Source organism: Scyliorhinus canicula, chromosome 4, assembly GCF_902713615.1.
Source record: "Scyliorhinus canicula chromosome 4, sScyCan1.1, whole genome shotgun sequence".
NCBI lineage: Eukaryota > Metazoa > Chordata > Chondrichthyes > Carcharhiniformes > Scyliorhinidae > Scyliorhinus > Scyliorhinus canicula.
The window spans coordinates 115,637,134-115,659,556 of record NC_052149.1 but is presented as its reverse complement, the minus strand read 5'-3'; the positions used below and the strand labels follow the sequence as shown (position 1 = coordinate 115,659,556).

Here is a 22,423-nt window from a genome sequence, read left to right as displayed (position 1 = left end):
GTTGTTAGCTCTGAGGAGCTGAGTTGGTAGGCTCCAGATGGTGAGGCTTGTTGCTTCCTGGGCAGCACGGTAGCATTGTGGTTAGCACAATTGCTTCACAGCTCTAGGGTCCCAGGATCGATTCCCGGCTTGGGTCACTGTGCGGAGTCTGCACGTTCTCCCCGTGTGTGCGTGGGTTTCCTCCGGGTGCTCCGGTTTCCTCCCGCAGTCCAAAGATGTGCAGGTTAGGTGGATTGGTCATGCTAAATTGCCCTTAGTGTCCAAAATTGCCCTTAGTGTTGGGTGGGGTACTGGGTTATGGGGATAGGGTGGAAGTGTTGGCCTTGGGTAGGGTGCTCTTTCCAAGAGCCGGTGCAGACGCGATGGGCTGAATGGCCTCCTTCTGCACTGTAAATTCTATAATCTAAGACCAGGAGAGCTGAAATTACACAAGGCTGGAGTGCAGATTCAGAAATCCAGGGAAATATATTCTCAGGAGTTGAGATTGAATCCCTGGGAAATGAACAATAGTTGAGGCAGTCCGCGTTGGAGAGGCTTTGAGAGTTCCGAGGCTGGATCTTTGACAGTACAGAATGGGGATGCCTTATGAAGGAGACAAAGTCTTATTAGGATTTGATGACTCATGGTGTCTCTAAGTCTTAATGGGTTCTTGAGAAATCCTTAGGGTCTGTCTTGAATGCGTCTGACATTTGATGGGCACTGGACCACAGGTACCTCATGTGAACTAACCTTGAATGTTAGAGTATAAAATAGAAATTGTGAATTGTTTTAGCTTTCTGAACTTGTATAGTAAATTTTGTTTTTGTCTGTTCAAAATCCGTGAAATCTTGCAGCTTTATTCCAAAAGCGGGTGACTTGAAGCTCAACCTTTACTTTATACAAAACATTGTCGGTTCCTAACTCAATCTCCCCCCTCATGTTTCAATATCTGATCAAGGATCGTAACTGATTCTTTCCAGATTCTTGGGGGTTTGGTGCAGGATCATCACTACTTAATTTTCATCTTTGTTTTCAAATACTTCCATGGCACCAGGTGAATCGCAGAATGGTAACATGCAGGTACAACAATTAGTTAGGGAGCCAAACAACATGTTAGCATCTGTTACAAGGGGATTGGAGTATGAGAAAGTCATACTCTAATTGTACAGTACATTGGTGAGACCACACCTGAAGTACTGTTTGCATTTTTGGTTTCCTAATCAAAGGAAATATACACTTGCCCTAAAGGGAGTGCAACAGATGAGAGCATTGTCCCATGAGAAGAGATTGAGTAGAATAGACCCAAATTCCTTGGAGTTTAGAAGAATGAGAGGTGGTCTCATTGAAACGTCAAATGCTTAACAGGGTAGATGCTGAGAAAGTGTTTCTCCTGGCTGAGAAACCTAGAACAAAGGTTACCGACTCAGATTAAGGGGTCTGCTACCTCGGGCTGAGATGAGGAGAAAATGTTGTCACTTAAAGGCTTGTGAATTTTTGGAATTCTGCACCCCAGAAAGTTATGGATGCTGAGTCATTAAGTGTATTCAAGACAGCGGTTAATCGGGGGGAATAAAGCGGTGTGTGGATGGTGTAGGAAGGTGGAGTTAATGAAGATGATTGACCATGGGCTTGTTGAATGGCAAAACAGTTGGAAGGATGATATAATCAACTGCAGCTCGTACCTTTTATGTTCTGAAAGCAAGAAGGGTAATCTATAATATTTACAACACCCTATGCAATGAAATTATCTGGGGCAGCAGTTTTGATTGGCCTGTTAGTTGAAAGACCATCAGAAAGGGTTTCACTGGGGCATAACCTATGCCTGAGAAGGTGATGCAACAGGTAGAACAGAGTTGATGTTTAAATGCAACAAAGGGCACATTGACAAGAAAAATATGTAGATATGTGGAAATTCTCAATAGTCTAGACAGGTTCCTCCCAGTGAAAAAGTGCTATCAACAGAGAAAGAAGCCCACTTATCAGCCTGAACTCCAAGATGCATGTGGACATTCGTCACCAGACTTGGTGACTCCCTCCCTACTATGGACACAAAGTGTTGCGCATGTCCCTTGGTTGATCTTTAGTCATATCCTAAACACTTTCAAGCATACACAGGAGCATACACAGGAGCAGATGTGACAATCATTCAGGGTCTTCAGTATTTGAGAGTCTAATGAGGACACTATAGCATTCCACCAGATCATGAATAAATACTTGTTTAGGTTGCGACAAACATGCCTTGTATAGGCAAGGCAAGCAGACAGGGCAGTTGTCTCAGGAAGTGGCAACAATGTAAATGGAAATCTATACTGTGCATGATAGCTGGGACAGGTTTTTATGACGCCCTCCCCTACTCCACCCCCTGCTGGGTGTGTTTTCGGTGGGGGAAGGGGTCATATAAAATATATTGGGTGACTAACCCATCATGTTCCTGCCCAGCCTTGACCTTGTCTACTAGCTGGGTAAGATACCCATTCGTCCAACCACCCTTACTTGAGGGCCTCAAGTGGCTAATTCTGGCCCACTTATTAGAAGATTACAATGATGCATGTAGATTCTCCACTGTCCCCCAATTGGCCTCGATTGCCATAACAAGCTGGTCAGTGACATGTGGTTGAGAGTGGGGAGGCTGTTTTTTAAAAGAACTTTGTTAAAAAGACGGGAAGGAAGGAGAAGCACATAATTTGTGGGGGTCTCTTGTGCGTATCGGGGACACCTCCCTCTTTGTACTCCCCCCCCCCCCCCCACCTGGCCTCTAAAGCCCAACCTGCTCTATCTTCTCACTACTTCCCAACTCCCCCCCCCCCCCCCCCCCCCCCACACACACAAGGGTGCCCAAACCCTCCCTACCCAAAAGGCTCAGGACTTACTTGGGTGTGATGTCCATTCCCAGTCTCCATGAGCCCCCTTGCAGTTCCAGTAGTGCCCACTATTGAGGGCTGGAATTGCTGGGACGGCTAAAGCTGCCCAGCCAATCCGATTGTAAAGGGGGCACTTCATCTCAGTACGGGATGGAAGTCGGACCCTCAGCTTGTTTCATCCGTCCAGAATATGTTATTGCCTCAGTGTTTTCAAAGGCAGTCCAAAAATCCAGTCCACACTTTCTGGGGTGTTCAGGATTTCAACTAATCAGAATTACGTCCTGTGTAAATGCAATAGAAATGTGGAAAAAGGAGGTGTCCCATCTCTTCAGTAAACCATCCAAGCTCATAATAATGGGAGTGCCGCCCAACCGGCTCAATCACAATGTTAGATCTGTATCTTCAATCCATTTATCCAGCTTTGCTCCATATGCCTGAACTGAAAATAAATCGATCAGACTTAGTCTTGAAAGTTCCAATTAACTGGCCACCAGCATGCACAGCCTTTAGTTACAGAATTACACGACCCTTTGTGTCAAAAAATAATTCTTCCTGATGTTACGTTGAACTGACCAAACTCTGGGATAGACCTAGTCAAATTGAAATCTGCAGTATCCCTTCTCAGGGCATATCCACTCCAATACTCCGAGAGCTTAAAGAGATAACTTGCTGGCCGGGACAGCTACATTCAACTCCAAATAGAAGTCGCTAGAAATGAGGATCCTTTTTATCATTATTATGTGAACCCAACAGAAAATGTATCAGCTTTCAGAAAGTACTGGCAAAATTCTGCAGGTGCTGAAGATCTGAAATAAAGACAGAATGTGCTGGAAAATCTCAGCAACTGTGAAGACAGAAGCAGAGTTCATGTTTCGAGTCCAATATGACTCTTCTTTGGAACCCCTTTGAAGCTTTAAGAAATATGGCTTGGCTGAATTTTAACCCCACTAGGAAAACCAAGGGCTGGATTCTCCGCAGCCCCGCGCTGAAATCGCGTTTGGCACGGGGACAGAGAATCAACTTTCATGCTGAAATCGGGCCCGGCGCCGGTCTGACTATTTTCCGGGACCTGCGAATCGACGTGTTCGCGGAGTTCTCCCAACCGGCCCAGTTCCTGACGGCATGGTTCTCACCATCTATTGCCGTTCAGGAACCTCGCATGGTGGCTGCGGACTCAGGGGGACAGATCGGGCTGGACTGATCTTCGGGTGCATGACCAATCGGGGGGGGGGGGGGGGGGGGGGGGGCTACAGTTTGGAGCTGCCTCCGCAGTCCGAATCAGCATGGGGCTCGGCGCAGCCACTGGTGGTCGTCGCCGTGCGCATGCGCGGATCCAGACCGGAAGTGCAAGGGCCCGTTTCTGCAGCCAAACTGCGTGAATCAATCTGGGTCCCTGATGGCCCCCTGCAGGTGAGTGAATCGACTCATCTTTTTTATTGGAAACTCAGGAGTGAAACGCCAGCGTTTTTACGCTAGCGTGGAGACATAGTCCCATTTTGGGAGAATCCAGCCCCAAGTGTTTTCTCCAAAATAGATGGCAATTCAGGATTTTGATTCAGTTCAAGAGTCACCGCTACGATTATTGCACTTTTTAGGTGATCGAGCTACTCAAGCGAACTTCCTCAGCACCAGAATATAATCAGATACAGCGTGGTTAGAAGTGTTGGTACGCATAAAATCCAACACACTGCACCAGAGTCCAGATCACCAGCAATCCAATAGATTCAAATCAATATATGCTGGTTATAAAATGCAGTTAAAATGATCTGAAATAACGGCATTTCAGGCAACTGAACTGGAAATTGGTTCGGCGACAGGAAGTTGGAGGTGTTGGTGAATTCTGAAGGCTCTTGCATCCATAACTCACGTCCACATTTTTCCGTAGATATTTTAAGCTCAAGTGTGAATGACAGAGGCTGGGATATTCCGCCATCCCGTCGCGGTGGATTTTCCAGAGACGGATCGCCATTGGCCGGCGGGTTCCTCGGCGGTGTGACCAGCGAGCAATGTAAATAGCCACTGCCTACGGCAGAACTGGAAGATCCCGACGCCGGCCAATAGCAGCCCACATCCTCTGATCGAAAATCTGTCATAGGGGCGGCAGGGTGGGATGGAAATCCTGGCCAGAGAAGTTGCAATACAGAAATGCTTCTTCGTCTCAACCAAGAAAGAAAAAGACAAACGTAAAAGCAAGATACAGCAGATGTTGGAAATCAGAAGTAAAACCATTGAAATAAAAAATTAAAATGTTGGAAAAATGGATTTGAAGCATTAACTTCATCCCCTCTCCCAAGATGCTCCACGGCCTGTTGAGTTTTTTCAGCTTTACCTGTTTTTATTAAAGGAAAACAAGACTTGCATTTATATAGTGCCTTTCACGATCTCAAGCTGTGAAGTGGTGCATGAAACAACTCTCTCAAATCAGCCTGTAACATCCATTGTTGCAATGAATTGCACCATGCCTCCACACCACACCTCTCTCTCCATTCCCTTTTAACTGTGAGCCAAACACGACAACATTAGGAAAGATGATCAGCAGCTTGGTCAAAGAGGTATGTAGGGCAACACAGTTACACAGTGTTTAGCATAGTTGCTTCACAGCTCCAGGGTCCCAGGTTCAATTCCCGGCTTGGGTCAATGTCTGTGCAGAGTCTGCACGTCCTCCCAGTGTGTGCGTGGGTTTTCTCCGGGTGCGCCGGTTTCCTTCCACAGTCCAAAGATGTGCACGTTCGGTGGATTGGCCATGCTAAATTGCCCTTAGTGTTCAAAACGTTTAGGTGGGGTTACTGGGTTACAGGGATAAAGGGGATAGGGTGGAGGTGTGGGGCTGAAGTGGGGTATTCTTTCCAAGGGCCGGTGCAGGCTTGATGGGCCGAATGGCCCATTGTCTTAATGACAATGTCTTAATGAGCACTGTGGGGGTAGGGTGGAAGGGATTTGGTGTGCAATAAGATATGGGCAGCAGAATTTTGGGTGAGTTCAGTTTCTGGATGGCACAAGGTGAGTGGCAGTCTGGAGCTGACAAAAATGTGGTTGAGGGTCTCAGCAGCACGGGCTGAGGCAAAGATGGAGACAGACAATTTCACACAGGTGGAAATTGGAAATAGGCGATCTTAGTAGTGCAGAGGATGTGGGGTCACTCGCTCCGCTCAGGGTCAAACAGGACAACTGAATGAAGTTTTTTGCATCCAATATATAGAACATAGAACATAGAACAGTACAGCACAGAACAGGCCCTTCGGCCCTCGATATTGTGCTGAGCAATGATCACCCTACTCAAACCCACGTATCCACCCTATACCCGTAACCCAACAACCCCCCCTTAACCTTACATTTTAGGACACTACGGGCAATTTTTCATGGCCAATCCACCTAACCCGCACATCTTTGGACTGTGGGAGGAAACCGGAGCACCCGGAGGAAACCCACGCACACACGGGGAGGGCGTGCAGACTCCGCACAGACAGTGACCCAGCCGGGAATCGAACCTGGGACCCTGGAGCTGTGAAGCATTTATGCTACCGTGCTGCCCCTTTTTTTTTTCCTATCACCTACAAAATGCCGACAAGGTGAGACACCAACATTAACCAATCAGTATTGCACCCTTCAAGACATGTTGTATACTTCATCAGGCCAATTTCAATGTCTTTTCTCTTAATGTGTATGCTAGAAAGTAGAATACAAAACTATCAGTGGATAAGGGGAATCTGCAGTTTATCAACTCAATTCCAAAAGGAAGAGGAAAAGAACAATTCATGGGCGAAATTCACCGAAGACTTACGTGACGCCCATTAACGACGGGCAAAAGCGGTGCTGGTTACTCCGGCGTCGGGGCCTGCTTTTAAGGCCTAAATCTGCAGTCCCGAGAGGGCCAGCAGCGGAGTGACGCTGTACGCGTCAGTTTCAGCCGCTGCAGAAGTGGCGTGTTGGAGGGGGGAAGGGAAGGGAAGGGAAGGGGGGGGGGGGTTGCGGCGCTGGAGGGGGGGGGGGTAGCAGCGCTGGAGGGGGGGGTAGCGGCGTTGGAGGGGGGGTATCGGCGTTGATGGGGGGGTAGCGGCGTTGGAGGGGGGTAGCGGCGTTGGGGGTTGGGGGTGGGTTGAGGCGTTGGGGGGGAAGGGGGGTGGGGAGCATCATCCTTTCCCCCCATCATCGCCACACCCACAGCAGTGTTCCCGAGAGGCCCTGCCCATGAGCTTCCCTTGCACCACCAACCTGACCCCACCTCTTGCACATTAAACCTGATATTGCTCCAGCACTGCCCTTTGATTGGCACTGCCAGGGTGCCATGGGCCTGTGCCAAGGCATTGCCGGGCCATGTCCCTCAAAGCCCGGATGTTACCCTCACCTCCGAGTCCCTGACACTGGCAGGTGAAACTTCCTTCAACCCCAGAAACAACAGCGTTAAGCTATTTAAATTTAGTCAATATAGTTATCAGATTCACGCCCTTGAGCTCCCCATGGCATTAAACCCCTCACTTAATATTCTTACCTCACTGACGTGACATGCATGAATCAGTCGAGGGGATCCCCCCAGGGGAGCATGGTAAATATGAGAACCCAGCCCGGGAGTGGGGCGGGGGGGCAACATGACCGGGCTGTGCCATGGACTACCCATTGTGCCAGGGGTTGGCTTGCCCCGGCCATGCCAAACTGGCAGTATCAACCTATGCCGGGGGAAGTGCTGGTGCGGATCATCTGGGGAGCCCCGTTTAGGGTGGGTGGGTGCCAACCTTTCCGGCTCTGTCACACTGCATGCCCCACCACGCCGCAACCCACCCCCCCCAATGCCGCAACCCACCCACCCCCACGCCGCAACCCACCCCCCAACACCCCCACCCCCCCAACGCCGCTACCCCCCCTCCCCACCCCTCTCCAACACCGCGACCCTCCCTCCCCACCCCTCTCCAACGTCGCTACCCCCCCTCCCCACCCCTCCCAACCTCTCTCCAACGCCGCTACCCCCCTCCCTACCCCTCCCAACCCCTCTCCAAAGTCGCTACCCCCCTCCCCACCCCTCCCCACCGCTCTCCACCCCTCTCCAACGCCGCTACCCACCCCCCCCGCGCACTCAAAGTAGGTTACTGAACGGCGTCAACCATCATCAATGGTTGACGCCGTTATAAACCTACTTTGATATTCGCCGACGTGACCCGTGGCCACGTCGGCGGGACTTCGGCCCATCCGGGCCGGAGAATTATTCACCCCCTAAAAATAACATGACATCCCGCCGGCGCCAGCTGTTCTCCTTGGCGGCCGGCGGGATTTGAACAACGCCGTTTTATGGCGGGTCAGATAATTCCTTACATGGCGGGAGCGGGAATAACGTCGCCGCCGGCCGATTCTCGGACCCTGCGTGGGGTCGGAGAATTTCGCCCCATATTTTATTCATTCTCAAGATGTGGGATGACTGATAAGGCTGTGTTTGTGCCGGAGAGGGTAGAAGTGTGCTGCCGTCTTTAAATTCTGACAATATGATAATTTGATACAACTCAGTAGCTCAGAACTTCCATTCCCCAGGGAATGGTACCCTGGAGGTACCCCAGAGGATGTGCTGGAGGATACCCCAGATGTCCCGACGCAAGGACTGCACGGAAATTACCCAGGAAGTTTCAATATCCGGTAAGCAATTATCCTGCACCTGAAGCCAAGCAAAACTCCGATTTATATCGGAGACTTTGAATAGAAACAAAGATACATAGGCAAAATAGGAGGAAGCCATTCGGCCCTTCAAGCCTGCTCCGCCATTCATTATGATCATGGCTGATCATCCAACTCAATAGTCTAATCCCGCTTTTCCACCTTATCCTTTGATCCCCTTCACCCCAATTACTATATCTAATTACTTCTTGAAGTCATACAATGTTTTAGACTCAACTACTTCCTGTGGTAATGGATTCCATGGGCTCACCACTCTCTCAGTGAAGAAATTACTCCTCACCTTTGTCCGAAATCGTCTACCACATATCCTCAGACTGTGACACCTGGTTCTGGCACACCCACCATCAGGAACATCCTTTCGGCATCCACTCTGTCCAGGAATCCCCCCTTATTCTTCTGTACTCCAACAAATACAATCTTAGCTGATTCAATCTCTCCTCGTACATCAGTCCTGCCATCCCAGGAATCAGTCTGGTATACCATGCTTCACAGCTCCAGGGTCCCAGGTTCGATTCCCGGCTGGGTCACTGTCTGTGCGGACTCTGCACGTCGTCCCCGTGTGTGCGTGGGTTTCCTCCGGGTACTCCGGTTTCCTCCCACAGTCCAAAGATGTGCGGGTTAAGTGGATTGGCCATGCTAAATTGCCCGTAGTGTCCTAAAATGTAAGGTTAAGGGGGGGTTGTTGGGTTACGGGTATAGGGTGGATACGTGGGTTTGAGTAGGGTGATCATTGCTCAGCACAACATCGAGGGCCGAAGGGCCTGTTCTGTGCTGTACTGTTCTATATAGTCAGAACATCCTTCCTCACATAACGAGACCAAAACTCCACACAAAATTCTAGGTGTGGTCTCACAAAGGCCCTGTATAATTGCAGCAAGATTTCCCTGCTCCTGTACTCAAATCCTCTCGCAATGAAGGCCAGCATATCATTTGCCTTCTTTACTGCCTGCTGCACCTGCATGCTTACCTTCAATGACTGGTATATGAGGATACCCAGGTCTCGTTGCATGTTCCCATCTCCTAATTTATGTCTCCGACTCTGCTGGAAGAATTGTTAAACTACTTCTAACTCTTAGGTAATTATAGTTATGACTCCCCCAAAACCCCTAACTTCTATATCTAACCCCATTGGAACCCCCGACTACTCTCCTAAACTCAAGGCTTAAATACAATAAAAGCAAGCTTTATTACGTTGACATTTTCCATGTCCCACTTTGGTTCGTCCCATGGACTTTTTTGGATAGGACGAGTAATTTAGCAGCAAGAGAGGCCCTTTATCAAGACTGTCTGTTGAGATTTCCCAGACTTAGTCCATGGAAAATCTTTACAACCAACAGTTTTCAAATGTTGGAGATGAAAGAGGCATACTCCAAGGCATTTAACAGCGAGTCTCCCCCTTTCTCTCTCAGGTCATTCTATGAAACAAGCGCTTGTTAGATTGTGCTAAGTATTTACTTACATATATGTAGTGTCAGGCTCCAGGCATCTGATTATCAAAGATATTGAGTTTGACACCTTGTCTGGAACTTTTCCCAACATCACACAGGGAGTCTTGGATCCAGAGGCAATATCATCGACAAAACTCAGCACTGATTCTGCAGAGAAAAAGACAGAAAAGAATAAAAAGCATTTTTTTCTGGTTAATAAGTCCACAGTTCACAAAGCTCAATTTACCAATTCTGCAATAGCAGCCTGAATTATATCACCTGGCATGGCTCCGTTAAGTATTCTCCACTGAAATTATCTTCACAGCAATGACAAATAAAATCAATTTGAAGCAGGTCGTGGCCAGAACTCATTTTATTAGAGAGGGCGAATTGGTAATCCTAATTTTTAATATTCAAGATGTACACCAAGGAGCTTCAGAGGTATATTTTAAAACAGGAGGGAAATCTTGCCCAGTTCATTATTGTTCACTCTTAAAAAATCTGCGTGAAATAATCAGGGAATTTAAGACTAACTAGCCCCCTTTTGGGCAACACAATCAAGCACAGATTAAACAAACCATTGAACACTACATTTTCCACTGACCGATTAAAAAACACGGGGAACTGTGATTGCCTTCAGAGCAGCAAATACTACAATGGCAATGTATTGAGATACAGAGGTTGCTTCAATATTTCATATCAGTTATGTCTCATACAATCCTTTCTTATGGTGGTCAGACACTAAACCACACAACCCATCCCAACCTTCAGCCCAACTGCCTGACCCATAACATGAATAATTCAGAAGGCAGTCAGGGCAGTTATGTAGAATTTGCAGCAGAGAACCGGGCCATTCAACCCAACTGGCCTAACCTGGAGTTTGTGCTTCGTAAAAATTTAGGCCTACTCTACTTCATCTAACTTTATCAAAATATCCTTTAATTTATTTATCCCTCATGCACTTACCTCGCTTCACTTTAAACGTGCTTATGCAACTCGCCTCAGCTGCATCATGCGGCAGCAAGTTCCACAGCATATATCATTGACAGGTAAGAAAACAAACAGTCCATCCCTCAAATTGAAGCCAATTTTCTGCAAGATCAACTCCTAACACTGGATAACGACCAGCATTAAAAGTTAAATGAGAACATAGGTAGCATTTTACATGCAGGTGGGGGTCAAATGCCTCCGCCGAAAAGTCGAGGGTCAGACAGCCTCCGCAAGGCCGGCAATCCCTGGGCTGAGCTTACGGCCATCATTAGCTCGTGGCTAATCAGGTGGCCAGCGGCTCTTTAGCCCCAGCAGCGCCACCTGGAGCTATGTCCACTGCTGGTATGGCAGCCAGTTCCCAATGGTGACTGAAATCAGACTTGGACATTTGCGGGGTTCACAGGGGCCAGGCTACAGGCTCAGCAACAGTGGTGGGTGGGGATCAGGACGGCAGGATGAGGCAGGGGTTAAATCCCACCATTTGCCTCAGAACTGACAGGTATTACAGGTGAGTTGCAATTCAAAAGAAAGCAGAATAAGTAAAAGTAGGATGGGGTGTTCATGGTGTTGGTGGAGGGTGCGCGGGGCGGGGGGAAGGAGAGGGAAAAGTATGTAACAATCACACTCAGATTCAAAAAAGACAAGATGGCTAGAAATACGTGCTGATGTGGGAAAGAGGAAAGGTTGAAGTGCTACATGTAGGAAAAAATTGAGAGAAAGCAAAGAAATAAAGGACATTTGGATGACAGAGTGTGAGAGAAGAGCTGAAGAGGAGTAGTTAAGTAGAATGCCTGGCACGGAAAGCTTGAAAAGCAGAAGAGACATCATCAGCCCAGGCGTCTGGTGGAAGATAGAAGTAGGTTGACACCCAGGGTTCGGGCAACATTGCCAGCACAGTGTCCAATTCGCGGGGCCAGGATAGGCACTCGAGAGGCTGACGAGCTGAACGCCACTCCCCACAGACATAAACCGGGTAGGTGACAGAGGCCTGAGTGCAGTGGGCCCCACCGCCAAGGCCGGCCAGCCAGTAAAAAGCTGCCTGACCTCCTCATGGTGGCCAGGATGAGTAACCAGTACCGTGTCCCTGGCACTAACCACTGTCCTACACACCCGTAACCAACCCCCCCCCCCACCCCCCAACCCCACCTGGAGGGCGACCGAACTCCACATGCCAGCAGTCTGCTCTCACCCCACCCTGCAGATCATGCCAATACCCATACCACCCTCCATGGCCAAGTGCCCTGGTTACAAAGGCCACCAGCTGCTCACCCGCATCCGACTACCTAATACTGTGCATGTTTTGTCTCCCCAGACCTCGCCTCCCCCCGGAGAAGGAGGCGCACAACAGCAGGGAGAGAGATAAGACTGGAGGGGGCCTGCCAGACCTGTGGCCCATCACCATCGCAGAGTGTTGGGCACTGGACCTGATCGGTGCGACTGGAGAGAGAGCAGTTACTGAGGTGGAGATCGGCACAGGGGAACCAAGTGAGCCCTGCTGAGTAGTGGTGTCGCTATGGCACAGGTCGCGCAACCACCATCCCACCACCCCACCACCCCTCCACCAGCCTAACCCGCGATCCAACCATGCATCATGACTTGTGCCTTGCAAGATCACCTGGCAACAAGGCGGGCACTTCTGGCGACTCCCGCCACTGGCTACAACTCCAGGACACGTTGAACGATGAGGTGATACCGGACAGCAAACACCAGCCTGTGACACCTCGGAGCACCAGCCTGGGGAAGACACTGACTTTCTGTCACAGCAGTCTTCAACACACTCCAACATCCCAGAGACACTTACCTCGGTTGGGCATGAGAGTAAAGAGGCTCCTGGGGTACTACCTGGTGCTCACCACACAGGTGCAGTTGGACATCAGGTGGAGGGACAAAGCCCCAAGGGGTGGACAGTTGGAGGACAGCCCGACCCCAGGGACCAGCTGGCAACAGATGGGTTCCAGGCTTCTGGAATGGGTGGTCCCAGCAATGCTGGAGATGTAGACACAGAGCTGGGGAGTAATTCACAGCTGGTCAGGTACTATCAGGAGCCTGCAGGGACTGGAGGCGGTGATTCTCTGAGCCCGCGCCGGGTCGGAGAATCGCTGGGGGGGGGGGGAGGGGGGCAAGAATCCCGCCACACTGCTCTGATGCCGGGCCGCTGATTCTCTGGTGACCGGAGAATTCGCTCCAATCGCACCCGCGCGGTGGCCATGGCGCCGCTGGGGACTGTTGAAAGCAGCCCCCGGGGCTGAGTGCCTGCCGAGGTCCGCCGAGTCACGCCGGCATGGTTTACATATGGTCCCACCCGGCTGCGGGGGTCATCCTGGTGGGGAGGCGAGGGGATCCGACTCCTGTGGGGGGCCTCCACTGTGGCCAGGCCCGCGATCAGGGACTACCAATCGGAGGGCGTACTCATTCTGGGGGAGGGGGCCTATGTTCCTCTGCGCTGGGCCCTGTATGGCTTCCCCATGATGCGCAGGGGCTGGTGCAGAGATGGCTGTGGCGCGCATGTGCGGAGCCACATCAGCCATGTAGGGCCGGCTTTCAGCGCTGGAGTATTCCGGCGCAGTTCTAGCCCCCGAAGAAGAGGAGAATTACTGGGTCTGGAGACCTATTGATGCCGGCACCGCTTGTGCCGGTTTTGACGTCGGCGTCAACACTTGGTCGCAATATTGGTGAATCCCGGCCCATGTGTGCTGCCCAGGCCAACATTGTACGAAAGGTGTCTGCGTGGAGGCCTGTGGAGGGGAGGGGGGAGGGTGGTTGGCGAAGGTATCGGTCATGGGTCAAGGGGGGCCAAGGCCAAGGGAACTCTGTGCGGGCGGTGACCAAGGAACTTGACAGGCCAGCCCTGTCACAGGCAGCTATATACAAGGGCCACCTGGACATTGCAGCGGCGCTCAAATGCTTGGCCCAGTTGTGAGGGTCATGGTTGCGATCATCGAATGCATTGCCTGGGCCCTGGCTGACACCTTCTTCCCACCACCTGCTCGTCTTGTTGGGCGGCCAGCTCTCATCATCACCGGCTGGCTCCTGTTCCTCTGCGGCAAGCTCTGTGCCGAGTCCTACCAGAGCAGCTCCTGCTTGTACAGCCTCAGTGCATCCCCCAGGATTGCGGCGGCAAGGCAGCCTTTCCTGTTTGGATTCTGTCCAGCGGATGAAAGGCAGACATGTTAGCATGGTGCTACCCCCGTGCCCAAGCAGGTCCAACAGGCCTGCAGTACAGTCCATGCTCTCGTATGTCCTGCTTCTCCCCCCCTCCCTGCTTCCCCATCCCCATACCCACTCCCGGCCATTCCACCTGGCACTCTGCATTGCACCCCTGGTCCTGTTGGTGCCAGGCACCCTGACGGCATCTGCCCCAGCACCCATCCCTGCCAGCAGGGGTGCTTGTGGCTGGTGCTACCCATGCCAGTGGCACACTCACAAACCCCATCCGGCGCCCTCCTGTAGTGGCTACCGTGGGTATTCCACTTGGGTGGGTGGGGTTTGGTGTGATGGAGTTGAAGTGAGGGGTGGTGGGTTGAACTGGGTGTATCCATGTGGCCTGTTGAGGTGGGTGTACCCATATGGCCAAATGCACGGCCATGGTGGGCAATCAGTGGGGCGCGCTGCAAGATGGCTGCCACAGCAATGGCAGTCCATTCCACAAAAGCTGGTCTCGAGGGGACACCCGAATCCCACACCCATCCCCTGGTCACCCCCCCCCCCCCCCCCTCCGCTATTCCCCTCGGCCCTGGCAGACACCTCCCACTCTCCCCGCAAAGCGAGTCATGCCAGCGGCAGGATCACCAGCCCAAGGTTGGTTCGATTCCCGGCTTGGGTCACTGTCTGTGCGGAGTTTGCATGTTCTCCCCGTGTCTGCGTGGGTTTCCTCCGGGTGCTCCGGTTATCTCTCACAAGTCCCGAAAGACGTGGTTGTTAGGTGAATTGGACATTCTGAATTCTCCCTCAGTGTACACGAACAGGCGCCGGAATGTAGTGACTAGCGGATTTTCACAGTAGTTAATTGCAATGTTAATGTAAGCCTACTTATGACACGAATAAAAATTATTGTGACCTATCTCCTCCCTCTCCCTCAGCAACCACTGTGCCTGTTTCCTGATTTTTAAAACCACAATTAACCTCGCCATCGGTTATTCCGCCTGGTGGAGATGGAGCATCGCGGGAGCCCTGGAGAATACATTGATGGGCCCGTTAATGATATGCCAATGTCGTTTACTGTATGTGTGGCGTAGAACATATTCATGCCACTGTCGAGGTATCGGAGCATGGCATTCCGTCGAGTGCCCGGCGCCGGCCTCAATTTTCGGCTGATGCGCGATTCTCCTCTCGATCATGCCTCGCGATTCCAGCGATGCTCGACAGAGAATCCCACCCAGTGCTCCTTGAGTTTCTGTTGATTTTCATTGGGACAGAAGGCCAAAGTGGGAATGGGGCAGAGGATTGAAACGGCAAGTGACAGCACACTGTGGGCCACACGTGGACAGAACACGAATGTTTGGCAAAGGGACCACTTAACCTTACATTCAATCTTCTAAATCTAATCTGTCCATAGATCAATGGCAATGCACACACAGTACATTTAAACATCCAACTGGATATTTAGTCCACATGTTCGGTCTCATTCAAGGTCATGAAGATTCATATCTCAGTGCACATTTACTGAGACCAACAGACAAGTCCAGACACTCAGACATATCCTTGCAGAGAAATACACACAGATTTACAAAGACACAAATATTTAACTACCCATTAACTATCCAGACCTAACTAATGCATTCACACATGAACACACATTTCAATCAAGACTGAGTCCACATCGCCATGCCACGCTGAGCGATGACCCACATTGTAAGTTTTACAACAGGGAAACTGGATATCCAAGAAATTTATTGATTCTGTGGAGAACCATTTTAAATCATTTCACGAACAACTTGCAACTTGTAAATGTGTCATGGACTCTTATTTATATATATGTGTATTCACTCCATGTCAGCATCTTGTTAAGTTTGGATATATTAGGGTCTCATAAACTCTTGATATGTCAGCAGCTCCTGGGCCCAGTACCTGAGTCTCATTTCATCCCTCAGCTGCCTTAGCAGAAAGATGAAAGTCTATGATCCAGACTCCTGCTGCCACCCAGCGCCATGCTGAGATTATAAAAAATACTTTATGGGATATGGGTGGGTGGCGCTGGCTAGGTTAGCATTTATTGCCCACCCCTAATTGCCCAGGAAGTGAGTGGTTTGCGAGGCTTGTTCAGACGGCAGTTAAGGGTCAACCACATTGCTGTGGGTCTGAAGTCACATGTTAGCCATTAGTGAGTCAGATGGACTTTTATGACAAATCGACAATTTATCACCATTAGACTTTTAATTGCAGATCTTTTATTGAATTCAGATTTCAACATCTGCTGTGGCGGGATTTAAACCTGGATCCCCCCCCATGTATCGCCCTGAGTTTCTGGATTACTAGTCCAGTGACAATACCACGACACCACCGCCTCCCCAATGATTGCTGATCTCAGTTGTGGTGACAGTCAGGTCCTTTATTCACCTGGCCGATCTGGATTTCTTCGTCATAGGGCATTGTCTTGAGGGACAAGGACAACAGGTGCATGGGAACATGTCCATCTGCAAGTTCCCCTCCCAATCATTCACCGCTCAGTCTTGGGAATATTCCTTTGTTGCTGATGTGTCAGAATCCTGGAACTCCCTGCCTATCCCTGGGTTCGAGGCAGCGGCTCACTTTCTCTCGGGCAATTAGGGTCGGCCAATAAACACTGGCCTTGTTGGTGGCGTTCACATCGTTCTCCCTGTGTCTGCATGGGTTTCCTCTGGGTGCTCCGGCTTCCTCCCACAATTCCCAAAAGTCGTGCTGTTAGGTGAATTGGACATTCTCAATCCTCCCTCTGTGTGTCCGAACAGGCGCTGGAATGTGGCGACTAGAGGCGTTTCACAATAACTTCATTGCAGTGTTAATGTAAGCCTACTAGTGACAATAAAGATTATTATTATTATCCATCCTGTGAATGGATAAAGCAAAGCTCCCCTGATTTTGCTACATTTTTCTGAGTGAGAGGTAGGTCTTGCATCCGAAACACAACTGTCTCGACTTGAAAGTATCAGGTACCACCTGATCAGATGGTCAGTCAGTACGAGTTTCACAGGAGGTGATGGCAGAACAACCTTTGGGTAAATTGCTCACAATATTTGCTATACCTGGTGTGAAAGTGAGCAAGTTATTTGCTGTTTTGTGGGGTTTTCCACATGTGCTGTTAATGAGAACAATGTGTACAGGCACTACACAAAACAGAAATGCTTCACACACTGTCAATTCCCTTTGATGCAACACTAGACCATTGTGTTACGCTGGTTGGCTTACACTGGGGTCTGGACATGCGATGCGAAATTGGCCACAGCCTCCAGTCCCCACCTGAGAACAATAAAGCACCAATAACAGTTCAATAATCAATGCAGAGTTACATTTCATCCTATCTCAAACATCAGCGTTCCATCAGCAGCTGCACATCATCTGAACAACTGTTGCTTTATTTTTTTGAAACAAAGACACAGTTATGCAACAGTAGTAGAAGCTATGCTTATATTTAACCGCACTACTTGAAAATCTGCAAGGGCTGAAGTCAATTTGAGACAGCTGACAGTTGTTTTCCCCAGATCGTTGACTCTCAGGTGGTGTTCGTAAATTTGAACGAAGCTGCCACCTACAGACAAGATGCTGCAGTTCCACATAAAGATTTTGGTCTCTCTCACTTATCCCACCTATCGCAATCTCAATCGCATCCCGCACATTCTCGCCCACCAATTACTCGTGTTTGTTTTGCGTTTGCCCTTCTGTCCTGTTGACCCTGCGCCTTGTAGCCATCTGAGATGGCCACCTGCAAAGGACCATGGGAATTATGGCCAACCCAGGACTCAGACAGATACAGAGCTGTGTATTTGAAACGCAGACAGCTAGACCTGATCGAAGCCCCCACTCGTTTGCATTTTAATGGCCCATTTCCCCAGAATAGAACTGCACTCAAGAAACTGATACAGTGGCAGACTGATCGGCGCTACTCCCTTTACTCAGAGAGCCCAACTGCCAAGGTCAATGACCGCGAAGGACCCGCCCAGCCACCAAGGCATCCTCCCCTTTATTGGCCAAAATCGAATGCAGTGATGTGATCGAAGCCTGTCGAATTATTGGGTCCAAGATTAAGGACCGCCCCAAAGAGCGCAAAACTCAGAAGGATAAAAAGGGACACATCCATGTGTTCTGCCTCTTTTGGACTCGGCCTGTGCCAGCCTCCTTTGAATCCGGCCCGTGCCAGCCCAACTGCAGCATAACGACCAGACGGCCAAGTTCAAGACCAATGATCGCTACCTTACAGATGAGCCCAGCAGAGACAGAGCCACTTCTTCAAAGCAGCCACGAGATCAAGATAAAGGCCTTTTCCACATGCACAGTGCCGGTCGCCTGAAGTTTAGAATAGGTTATTGTAATTGATAGGTGTAGTTTAACTTGTAGTGTATTGTGCTTGCATGTCGAAGTAACCCTTGTGTGTAAATAAACCATCTTTGAACTTGAACTGACTAACTGGTTATGTGGCCATTTGACCGATATACGGGAAAGCCTTGTGGTTCAGTAAGAGAAACAGAAACACCCACAGTATTGGCGACGCTGTTGGGGAATAACATCAAATCATAAAAGGAGACTCAGTATCATATTGGGGACTCTAAAGAGCAACATTATTGGTGACGCTTGTGGGATTGTATTCAATTAAATTGGCAACAGCCTCCTTGAACCCCTAATTTCCCTACCTGTTTCTGTTACTCCTGTTCCAATCTTGGTCACCTACCCTTTTTGCTTTAAACTTATCTATCTCTCCGGTTCCATCTCCTGCAGTTCTCTTCTTTCGATCTCTCATCTCATTCCACCCTCAGACCACTCAAGGGGGAGCAGTGGCATAGTGGTATTGTTGCTGGACAAGTTATCCAGAGATCCAGGGTAATGATCTGGGGACCTGGGTTTGAATCCCATCACTGCAGGTGGTAGAATTTAAATCTCAATAAAATAGCTGGAATTAAAAGTTTAATGATGACTGTAAAACCAAATAGCTGGAATTAAAAGTTTAATGACTGTAAAACCATTGTCGATTGTTGTAAAACCAATCTGGGACATTAATGCCTTAAGGCAGCACGGTAGCATTGTGGATAGCATAATTGCTTCACAGCTCCAGGGTCCCAGGTTCAATTCCGGCTTGGGTCACTGTCTGTGCGGAGTCTACACATCCTCCCCGTGTGTGCGTGGGTTTCCTCCAGGTGCTCCGGTTTCCTCCCACAGTCCAAAGATGTGCAGGTTAGGTGGATTGGCCATGATAAATTGCCCTTAGTGTCCAAAATTGCCCTTAGTGTTGGGTGGGGTTACTGGGTTATGGGGATAGGGTGGAGGTTATGGGGATAGGGTGGAGGTGTTGACCTTGAATAGGGTGCTCTTTCCAAGAGCCGGAGCAGACTCGATGGGCTGAATGGCCTCCTTCTGCACTGTAAATTCTGTGTGATCTCTCTTATACTTTCCCCTGATTTTACTTCTTTTCTGCGCTCACTCACCATTCTGATCTTATGTTTAGGTCCTTTTTTCCTGCCTCTCTATCACTCCCTCTTAATCTCGGTATCCATTGCGACAGCTCTCCTCCTCATTCTTTCCCTCTCTTTTTCTTCAATGTCACCTACTCTCCTCCAGCTACTTTTCTGTCTTTCTTTCCTGTGGTCACTGATCCATAGTTTGATACAACTGAGCGGCTTGCTCAGCCATTTCAGAGGGCATTTAAGAGTCAACTACATTGCTGTAGGTCTGGAGGTACACGTCGACGAGACCAGGAAAGGGCGGCAGATTTCCTTCCTTCAAGGGCATTCGTGGGTTGGAAGGGGCTGGTTTAGCTCACCAGGCTAAACCGCTGGCTTTTAAAGCAGACCAAGCAGGCCAGCAGCACGGTTCGATTCCCGTACCAGCCTCCCCGGACAGGCGCCGGAATGTGGCGACTAGGGGCTTTTCACAGTAACTTCATTGAAGTCTACTCGTGACAATAAGCGATTTTCATTTTCATTTCCACAACGATAAACACTGCTTTCATGGTTATCATTGGGCTTTTACTTCCAGGTATTTTATTGATTTAAAATCCCACCATCTGCCGAGGTGAGATTTGAACCCAGGTCCCCAGAACCAGGAATCCTAGTCCAGTAACAATACCACATCAGCTTCCAAACCCACAACCGTGATGATCTAGAAGGACAAGGGCAACAGACATATGGGAACACCATCACCTGGAAGCTACCTGTCGTGTTGGCTAGTGTAGACTTGAAAGATGAACAGACACTTCCAACACTGATGAAGGTTCAACTCAATTTTATTAACTACTTCTAACTAACTAACCCACGATGACTGTGGGTCTAAATGATGCTAACTTAAACTAGAGACCTAAGCCTTGCCCGAACCAGTTGAGTCTCTCAGCACGTGGTGTGAGTCTGTGCTGGGCTGGATGAGTTCCTGTTCCACTGAGAGGCAGCACCCAGAATGAGCGGGAACCGTGGTGCCCTCTGCCTTTATAGTGTGTGTATTCTAACTGATGATTGGCTGCGGTGTTTGTGCATGTTGATTGGTCCCTGCGTGTGTCCATCAATGCGTGTCTGCACCATGATACACTGGTGTATATCATGACATCCCCCCTTTTATAAAAAAATGTTGATATAGGCATGTGATAATAAATAGTGTGGGTGTGTGGAGAATGTACCTAGCTACGTGTGAGGTGCGAAGACATATGTACAAAGCTATATACAGGGAACAAGACTATTTACAGAGGAAGGTGCCTGGTGCAGATGACTACCATGAACTGGAACAACCAACGAATCTATTTACCAGTCACTGGATAACGAATGCAGCAATGAAGGATATAGGAAAAAGGACATTTCAGAGAGTCCACATGTGTACAGAGTTCATAAGTTCAGTCTCTGAGGTGGGCGACGAACTCTGGTTGACCGCCTCAAGGGTGGGGCAATGGCTGGCGGCTCAGGAGCCGGGAGGGCTGCAGCACTGTCAGGGGCAGGCAGAGCGACCAGAAGTGCCACACAGTCCACGGTGGGATCAGTAGGAAAGCTGGTCGGAGGAACCTGCAACGACCCTGGAACCAGGCGAAGAGCGCGCCTGTTGCGGCGCCGAATGGATCCATCTGGTAAGCGGACCTGGAAGGAACAGGGGGGCCACCTGCTTTAGAACGACCGCGGGCGCAGACCAGCCACTGTCCGGGAGGTGTATGCGAACCTTGTCGCGTGGATGGATGTTGGGAAGGTCAGCAGCCTGTGAGTCGTAGGAGGTTTTCTGCTGCAGTTGAGACATGTGCATGCGGTGGAGCACGGGGACATAATCGAGGTTGGGAGTGAGAATCGGTGGCACCGTCATTCTGAAGGTGCGGTTCATTAGTTGCTGAGCAGGTGACAGGCCGGTGGAGAGCGGGGCGGAGCGATAGGCTAACAGAGCAAGATGGAAATCTGAGCCGGCGTCGGCGGCCTTGCTGAGGAGCCGCTTACTGATGTGGACCCCTTTTCCGCCTTCCCATTTGATTGGGGGTATAGGGGACTGGACGTAACGTGCTCGAAGTTGTAATGTCGGGCTTTGCAGGCTTGCGTGAAACAGGGGCCATTGTCTGACATGACCGTCAGCGGAATGCCATGTCGGGCAAATGTCTCCTTACACTCCCTGATCACAGCCGAGGATGTGAGACCGTGCAGCCTGATGACCTCCGGGTAACTGGAGAAGTAGTCGATGATGATGACGTAGTTCCTGCCCAAGGCATGGAACAAGTCGATGCCCACTTTGGTTCAAGGCGATGTGACGAGCTCATGGGGCATCAGGGTCTCCCATGGTTGGGCAGGCTGGAAACACTGGCAGGTAGAGCAGTTGAGCACCACGTTGGCGATATCATCATTGATGCCCGGCCAGTAGACGGCTCCTCTGGCCCTGCGGCGGCATTCCTCGATCCCTAAATGGCCTTCATGGAGTTGCTCCAACACCAGCTGGCGCATGCATTTTGGGATGACGGTGCGATCCAATTTCAGGAGCACCCCGTCGACAACCGTCAGGCCATCGCGGACATTGTAAAATTGCGGGCATTGGCCCTTGAGCCACCCGTCTGACATCAGGCGCATCACCCGCTGCAGAAGTGGATCAGCCGCCGTCTCCCAGCGAATTTGCATCAGTCGTGCATCCGAGGCTGCAAGCTCAACTTGGGCATCTATTTGGCAAATAAAGCCATCGTGATCACACGGAGTTGTGATCGACCTTGAGAGGGCATCGGCAATGGCAAGGTCCTTGCCAGCGGTATAGGTCAGTTGAAAGTCGTACCTGCGCAGCTTGAATAGGATACGCTGGAGGCCAGGAGTCATGTCATTCAGGTCCTTTTTGATAATATTTACAAGGGGGCGGTGGTCAGTTTCAACCGTGGACTGCGGA

The 22,423-nt window shown here is 50.0% G+C and overlaps 1 protein-coding gene across 1 annotated transcript in view; it reads right to left on the bottom strand.

The window, feature by feature from the left end:
• LOC119964903 (astrotactin-1-like) overlaps window positions 1-22,423 on the bottom strand; it is a 3,158,558-nt gene that overhangs the window by 54,821 nt on the left and 3,081,314 nt on the right. The window contains 1 exon segment of the mRNA XM_038795000.1: window positions 9,958-10,093. Within this exon segment, the coding sequence (XP_038650928.1) occupies window positions 9,958-10,093 (136 nt within the window).